Here is an 8,245-nt window from a genome sequence, read left to right as displayed (position 1 = left end):
GTGATTGTGGCATAGTGTTTATGCAGAGCCAGACAGCGAGTTGGATGTCTTTTGTGTAGGTTTGCCGTCAGCCTGGGCGGATTGGATCGCTGTGCCCCCCCCCCCCCATTGACACAATAAACATACATGTATTGATTCCCGATGTCATACAGCTTAAGACCACCAGGGGCTGCCAGATATTGCCATTTCATCCGAAGCCCCCTTGGCAAAGCATGATGAAAAAAAAAAAAAAAAAGGAAGGGAGGAAGGAAGGCAGCTCCCAGCAAACATTGTGCACAGTGGGCAGCAGCAGCAGCAGAAGGAAAAGACGCAGCTGCGGGAACATGGCTTACCAATGTGAATTAGCCGCACACAAAATTGAAAGGTAAATACTGAAATGTAGATATTCGTCTGTTCATTCCATTTCATCGTGCACAAATGTTTCTTGGAGAAAAAAAGTTGATCTTTGATTGCAATAAGAAAGCATTCAATGTTGATTCCTTTTCGAGTGAAATCTCGGACGAGGAGCTTACCTTGCCAAATCTCCTTCCATTGACCGTCGGGTGCTTTTGCCATCCAGAACCTGTTGCCGAGCATCTTCTTAGACAGACAGCGCTTATTTTCTGAGCGTCCGGCCAGATATGGGCAACGGTTCAATCAAGGCCCCGAGGACTGAGGAGAACACCTGCTTAGTCTCCATCCACGCAGACTCCCCGAGCCTGGACACAGAAATTCTCAGGTTAGTCAGTCCGAGTCTCGTAAATGTTCAAGTCTGGGAAGAGTTGAACTTTGCATTCGCAGCCATCAATTTGGCCGCCGTCTGGCACCAGATTTCAACGGTTTTTACAGTTTGAAATGGCGGCCTGTTAACAAATTGCCACCCATTTTTAGCCCTGCTGCGTGCGTGTTGATTCCATCCAAACATTTCAAAGTAACAACAGGGAGCAGAGCAGAGCAGAGCAGAAGTACCTACGTATATGGAGAGAAACTGATGGATTTCATCCTATGTGGAGAAAATAAGGTCACCGACAACGTGAGCCAATTTGAGACTTGGCCATAGAAATAATCTTGACTTGACCGACGCCACTTGCATAATCAAGGACCGACATTCATAAAGGACCGAGCGAGGCCACTAACGTAATCAAGGAGCACCAGTAGCTTTGCTTGTGATTGACTTGACGGATGGCATTTATCATGCAAGTCAATGACGTGATGTCATCTTTCAATGAGGAGGTGCCTCTATCTATTCAATCTTTTGCCCACCTCGCTACTTGAGACGATAAAACGCCCCCAAATCTATTTGATGTCGGCCTTTGTTTGTTTTTTATTCTCTCATTGTTCACATGGTGGAAGTGCCGTGTTCGCATTTGAACGTGGGATTCAACAAGCCTGCATTTGGGCACTTCAAATTTCTTCATCTCAGGATGCGGATAAACTGCCTGGAGTTGGAGCTGGTTCAGCGGGACCAAGCATTAGCAGCTCAAGAAGTTCAGCTCCAGCATCTGCAGAGGGAGCTAAATGCCAAGGTGACCCAGATTGACAAACTCCAGGATGCTATAGGCTACAACAACGGCGGCGGCTCGGGAGGAGCGTGTCACTGCCGCCTCGGCGTCGTCGACGAAGGCGCCGCTCGTCTCCGCAAGGTCGCTGTGGAGGTCCGCCAAAGGCTTAAAGCAAAGGAAGGCGTCTCTGCCGAGCCTACTTCTGAAAACTTCTGCGGGGGACTGAGACCTTCTCACATTTCTATGCTGAAGTCTGTCCGCAAAGATTCCGAGTAAGATTGACTCAACTTGCACTGTTGCACCGTCCAAAACATTTACTGTGGAGAAAGACACACGTGGATGGATGGATGGATGGATGGATGGATGGATGGATGGATGGATGGATGGATGGATGGATGGACGGACGGACGGACGGACGGACGGACGGACGGACGGACGGATGGATGGACGGATGCAGGCTGTGCAATCGGTGCTGAGCGAAATGTACGTTACGGTTGCTGAAATAACGTAAAGATAAACCGGTGGAAGAAAGGAACTAACCGTGGTGCTGATGGCATCCACCCTGAGCATAAAAGCATTTGAGAGAGTATGGATTTTGCGTAATATACTCTGATTTTAGATGTTGCCAGTGAGATGAAAGGATCCGAGCACTCCGCTGATGCAAATGTGATCTTGGCCAGATAATAGGGAAAGACAAAAGGCTCTGGGCAGAAGCAGAGTCATTTTGCCTTCAATGACACAACCCACGTTATTCTCCACAATTCGTTTAGCATCTTCTTTTTTACTTTGACATCGAGTCTGTGATGTGGTAATGAAGAGGAGACACACACACACACACACCTCGACACTTACACAAAGGGAATGACCTGAATAATAATCCTATTCCACATGCTCCATTGGGCCTGGTTCTTTGAAAAATGACTGAAAACAAAGGATTTGGGGGGGGGGGGGGCAAATCATATCAGAATGACCATCCATAGGAAATTTCTATTGACAATATACAAGCTCTTCCTTCCTTCCTTCCTTCCTTCCTTCCTTCCTTCCTTCCTTCCTTCCTTCCTTCCTTCCTTCCTTCCTTCCTTCCTTCCTTCCTTCCTTCCTTCCTTCCTTCCGTTTAGTCGACGAGAGGGAGCAGGACGTTCGCTGGGCAATTTGCATCGGAAGCAAAAGAAAAGAAAAAGAAGCTGACTGTTGGTGCCTGAAAAGTCTATTTTGATGATTTCATTCATTCAGTCAACAACCCTCTGCCTCCCTCGTTCCCTTTTCAGAATTAAAAAGCTCACGAACGACGCCATCGCAAACAACGACTTCCTCAAGAGACTGGAAGCCCAGCACACCAGGGAGATGGTCGACTGTATGTACGAGAAGGTGTACACTAAAGGACAGCTCGTCATACACGAGGGCGAATCTGGAAACTACCTCTATGTTTTAGCAGGTCAGTTCACAAGTGGTGGATTTGCAGATACTGAACTGTATGTGTTTCCCACTCCTTGTTGTACTCACTGCATACCCTGGCGGAAGTCGTTTGTTTTGTATTTCAGACGGCTTGCTCCAAGTCATCCAGAGTGGAAAGCTGCTCAGTGAACTGCGTCCTGGAACCGCATTTGGAGAATTGGCAATTCTGTACAATTGCAAAAGAACAGCCACTGTCAAAGGTGACCAGTATGTGTACATGGGGTCTTTGATGGAGAGAGAGAGAGAGAGAGCCATAGCGAGCCTGCCAGCCAGCCAACAAGCAATTGTGGACCTCTTTTTCAGCTGTGACAGAGTCCCGCGTATGGGCCTTGGATCGCCAGACTTTCCAGGCTATCATGATGCGGACCGCACAAGCCAGGCATGAAGAGTATTTCAGCTTTTTGCGCAGGTAAACAACCCTTTCAAACATTTGCAGCGACTGGACGAACGTATAGCTGCACCTGCTACAAATGGGTTTGGATCCATCCAACACAGAGAAATGTTTTGATCTTGAATGGCTTTCTTTTGAAAGTGTGTCCTTGCTTCAAGAACTGCCAGAAGAGAAACTGGCCAAGATTGTTGATTGTCTTGAAGTGGTGAGTCTCGAATTGAGTTTTTTCCCTGTCTATACGTAGAGTATGCAGGTGGAACAAATGTGGTTTTGGTTTTGGTTTTTGCAGGACTACTTTGAGAAGGGAGATTACATTATTCGTGAAGGTGAAGAGGGGAATACATTCTTTATCATTGCAAAGGGAGAAGTAAGATACACGCGCACACACCCACGCGCCGCGCACACATTCCCAAGCAGCAAAGTATATCTCAAATATACATACAGTATATCTTTTGGGGTGTACTATTATTATTATTCTTTCTTTCTTTCTTTCTTTCTTTCTTTTTGATAGCTTTTCCATATCTCTCTGTTGTGTCGCAGCAGAGCAAAGTGATTTTGAAATGTTCATGTTGGTAGGTGATTGTGACACAAAGCACAGAAGGTTTTGCTGAGCCTCAGCAAATCAAGGCCCTTGGAGTTGGCGACTATTTTGGAGAGAAAGCTCTCATCAGGTTTGTCCACATATTTCTTACTTGTCTGTATTGATATGTCAAACGCTGGGCGGACGGGTGGATGGGTGGACAGATGGACGGATGGACGGATGGACAGGTGGGCGGGTGGGTGGACGGGAGGACGGGTGGACGGGTGGGTGGATGGATGGATGGACGGACGGACGGACGGACGGACGGACGGGCGGACGGGCGGACGGGCGGATGGGTGGGTGGATGCACACACTTTGTAGATCTGATTTGATGCCTCTAAATAATGTCATGTTAATCCAGCGAGGACCTCCGCTCAGCCAACATCATCTGCAATGAGAACGACACACAATGTCTCGTGGTGGACAGAGAGTGAGTAGAAGTTTGACTCTGACAGCGAATCAAAGTGGAAGCCTGCTGGAGTGCACGTTTTCATCCCAACAAAACAAAAGTGGATTCTCTCTCCAGCAACTTTAACCAGATGGTGGGAACCTACGAGGAACTGCAATCTTACCTGAAGGAATATGTAGAAGAACTTTCTCGGAGCGACCAGAGGAGGAATGCCCTGTGAGTGCGAGAGCGGCCGACACGGCTGACGTTGCGATCGATGGATATTCCGAGGAGAAAATCTCAAAGTTGCCGTCGCGGTATTGCCGTCCCAGGCCGCATTCGCCGCGCATTGATTCTGCGGAAGCCCAAGAGTTGCGAAGGTTAAAGGAGAAGATTGTGCCCTTACCACATCATCAACCTTTCCAACATTTGGAGGTGATAGCGACGCTGGGGATGGGAGGATTTGGACGAGTGGAGCTGGTAGGTTTCCCTCCGTCCGTAGCGACGATAGTAGAGGCGGCTTCCAAAGGTTCACCCCTTGGTCGTACTTACCTTCCTCTGACCGTGTTTATTGTGGCTCAGGTGAAGCTAAAGGACGAGGACGCCGCATTTGCTCTGAAATGCATCAAGAAGAAGCACGTGGTAGACACCAGACAGCAAGAACACATTTACTCAGAGAAGAACATCCTTCAGCAAAGCAACTCGGCATTTATCATCAGGTGAGCGAGCAAAGCTTTGCCTAGTGGACCCGATGACACGTATGGCGCGGGCGGGCGGGCCCGGGAGAAGTTGCCCTATAGGCCGGCGTCCGTTGCCAAGGGCCGTGCTGCGGAGACAGCGGCGGAGGGAAGGTGGGAGGGAGCTGCCACAATTTATCTTGACTTTGGAGAACAAAAGCCTTGTGTACAGTCTTGCACGTAGAGAAGTTCAGCCAAGATGTGAGCTGGACTTTTCCCACACTTTGCTTGTCAGTCCCCTTCATGGAATCATTCTTGTCATTTGAGGTTTTTTCGAACATTTCGTGACAATAAGCACGTCTACATGCTGCTGGAGGTGTGTCTTGGAGGAGAGCTGTGGACTGTGCTGCGTGACATGTGAGTCGTTTTGCCATCCAAAACACTTGCAAGGGTGGCAGGCAGCCACGCAGGCAGGCAGGCAGGCTTTGAAAGAAACGTTTGTTTGATTGATTGATTGATTTTCTTCTTTTCCTTGGAGGAATTATTTTGACGAACCCACGGCCAGATTTTGCATAGGTTGCGTCTTGGAGGCGTTTGATTACCTCCACACCATGGGCGTTATATATCGAGACCTCAAGCCCGAAAACCTTCTCCTCGATGCCAAAGGTTACGTCAAAATGGTGAGTCAGACGTGGTCGAGAATATTCCAATGGTTGGGCGATGACAGACGAGCTTTGTGATTTGGGCTCCCGCAGGCAGACTTTGGCTTTGCAAAAAAGATTGGTCTGGGAAAGAAGACGTGGACTTTTTGCGGGACCCCGGAGTATGTGGCCCCAGAGGTCATCATGAACAAAGGCCACGACTTTGGAGCTGACTGTTGGTCTTTAGGAATCCTCATATTTGAACTTCTAACGGGCAAGTAAGCCAGTAGATTGGAACATGCATTTTCTATGTCACGGCTGGCGGGAAAAACCATGATGGAGAAGCTTTGCTCTTTCACTTAATACTGAGCACGACTCAATGAGAGAGTCAAATGTAAAAAAGGAAGGACTTGTAGGCATGGACAATTGCCGAAAATATTGCCTCAATTGATATGCTCATGATTGTGTCGTCGCTCGGTCGGGCAGACGCGCAGGCAGCCACGCAGCCAGCCAGGCAGGCAGGCAGCCAGGCAGCCAGGCAGGCAGGCAGGCAGCCAGGCAGGCAGGCAGGCAGGCAGGCAGGCAGGCAGGCAGGCAGACAGCCACGCAGCTAGCCACGCAGGCAGCCAGTCAGTCAGTCAGTCAGTCAGTCAGTCTCAGTCAGTCTCAGTCAGTCACCTGTAGATGACTGTAAAAATTGTCAAGCTGAGCACAGAAAGGATGGGCTATTTCTTCATGAATGATACAATAGATCCCGGTTTTGCCAATTGTCTTTTCTTTCCAGCCCCCCATTTGCTGGATCTGACCCCATTCGGATCTACACCATGGTCCTCCGTGGCATTGAGAAGGTGGACTTTCCAAAGAGAATAGGCAAGCGTCCCGATGACCTCATCAGGAGACTCTGCAAGTACGGACATTTTCATTCCAATGAGTGTACGTATGTATGGTTTGAATCTCATGCGTGAAATATTTCTACAAACCTTCCTCAATGACGTCACGTATCGTAACTTACAACGCTAACCGGTTTCAAATGTGGCACTCATCTCATTCGTGCTGTTCTGGCTACTGGTTGTGTGCTTTGTGTTGTTTCAGTTGTTTTCCAAGAATAATCAATCAATCATGCGTGTGTGTGTGTGTGTGTGTGTGTGTGTGTGTGCATTCCACTCCTTTCCGTCCAGGTTAAACCCAGTCGAGAGGGTGGGAAACAAAAAGAATGGGATCGTTGACATCAAGAAGCACAAGTAGGTCCGCCAATGGTGTGCGTGATGTCAATCGGATGGCTCGTGTGACCTCTTGGTACATTCAGATGGTTCCAGGGCTTCAATTGGGAGGGACTAAGGCGCCGCAAGCTCCCGTCTCCCCTGAAGAGAGAGGTAGGATGCACGTACTAGCAGTATCAAATGTCATGCAAGAAATCATGAATTGGGGTGTCCAATTTCTTTCCACAGCTCAACGGCCCACTGGACCACAGCTACTTTGACCTCTTTCCTCCTGACACAGAAATGACCCCTGAGGAGACTTCTGGCTGGGATAAAGACTTCTAATCCCTGCTATGGCAAGCCATTTGAGCGCTATCCTTGGACATTAGTCGCCAAGAACACTAATGTCCAAGGATAGCGAGGAGGATATTGTCACGTCTCGTCCCCAGCCCAGCCCAGCCCAGTCTGTTGTCACGGTTTCTGTCTGTGTGCTCGCCCCTCCCCTCCTGTGCCCACGATTAATTCGATTCTTCTCACCTGTCTCTTGTTACCTGTCGTGTATATAAGTCCCGTCTGGCCCGCCTTCACCCCCGGTCGGGCGATTGTGGTCGTAATGTCTTGTGGTCGTAATGTCTTGTCGTCGTCTTGGCTCTTGTCGTTTTTCCCTAGTCTGTTTGGGTTAGCCAGTCATGTTCCCGTTTTGTTAAGTGGCGTTTTGCAGTTTTGCCAATCTGTTAGTTTGTGTTCTGGGATCAGCCCCGGTCCAAGCTGCACTTGGCGCACTCGGTCGCTCGCTCGCCCTGCTCCGTTGCGTTAGCGTAGGCCTGCCTCTTCGGCACATGTGAGTAGCCAGGTAGCTTGAGCTATGGCGTTCTGTGGCCGTAACCCTTCCTTCTCTTGCTTCATGAGCTTTCTCTTCTCTATGATACGTACGTAGAGGTCGCTCTCAGTCAAGACTACAAGAGTCGCCTCCTCGCAGGAGGGCGGCCCAGCGTAGTAGAAGAGCAGAAACCCTAGTGGTCGGGGTTAGACCTTCTTCCGCATCTAGCAGAGAAGGCTCGATCATTCTGGCAAACTGTGAAGGCCGTCTCTTGCTAATCAATCTCTCCAAAAAATGAGCGCTCTGTCTGTCTGTCTGTCTCTGCTCTCTCCTGCCACCTGCTGTACACTGGCAAGTATAGCAAATGAAATCTGAAATTGCTTATTATGGAGCAAAAGGACTCTGATTTTAAGCAATCTGGTTTCATTTTCCCATTGTGCAGTTAGCTAAATGGAACAAAATGATTATAGGCAGTGGCTAAACAACCAAGTACGTAGTATTGCCGTTTTAGCGGTAGTTGTGTCGAGATGATAGCAAGCTGAAATTTGTTGGCTCAGCATGACAAATAATTGCGCAACATTTGGGATGGTTGGCGACTTTTAGAAAAGAGCAG

At 48.8% G+C, this 8,245-nt stretch overlaps 1 protein-coding gene across 1 annotated transcript; it reads left to right on the top strand.

The window, feature by feature from the left end:
* Window positions 1-293: 293 nt before the first annotated feature.
* On the top strand, window positions 294-7,631 carry prkg2l (protein kinase cGMP-dependent 2, like). Its single transcript, XM_085922514.1, has 20 exons — window positions 294-364; window positions 560-718; window positions 1,403-1,753; window positions 2,750-2,916; window positions 3,023-3,136; window positions 3,240-3,345; window positions 3,469-3,532; window positions 3,617-3,694; window positions 3,904-3,998; window positions 4,269-4,337; window positions 4,434-4,532; window positions 4,628-4,775; window positions 4,878-5,014; window positions 5,300-5,389; window positions 5,511-5,652; window positions 5,728-5,891; window positions 6,398-6,520; window positions 6,792-6,854; window positions 6,920-6,986; window positions 7,062-7,631. The coding sequence occupies exons 2-20, from the start codon at window positions 621-623 to the stop codon at window positions 7,155-7,157; spliced, it is 2,271 nt and encodes a 756-aa protein (XP_085778640.1). The 5' UTR covers window positions 294-364; window positions 560-620; the 3' UTR covers window positions 7,158-7,631.
* The last annotated feature ends 614 nt before the right edge of the window (window positions 7,632-8,245 follow it).

This window comes from Syngnathus leptorhynchus, chromosome 10 (assembly GCF_054491065.1).
Source record: "Syngnathus leptorhynchus isolate UIUO chromosome 10, UIUO_Slep, whole genome shotgun sequence".
Taxonomy (NCBI): Eukaryota; Metazoa; Chordata; class Actinopteri; order Syngnathiformes; family Syngnathidae; genus Syngnathus; species Syngnathus leptorhynchus.
This window is presented reverse-complemented; position numbering and strand designations above follow the sequence as displayed.

Excerpts from the sequence above, each read along its gene's own strand:
- prkg2l (XM_085922514.1), top strand. The coding sequence starts at position 621 with ATGGGCAACGGTTCAATCAAGGCCCCGAGGACTGAGGAGAACACCTGC. Across the intron at positions 1,754-2,749 it reads TCTGTCCGCAAAGATTCCGA|AATTAAAAAGCTCACGAACG; the intron begins GTAAGATTGACT and ends TTCCCTTTTCAG. Across the intron at positions 4,338-4,433 it reads TGTCTCGTGGTGGACAGAGA|CAACTTTAACCAGATGGTGG; the intron begins GTGAGTAGAAGT and ends TTCTCTCTCCAG.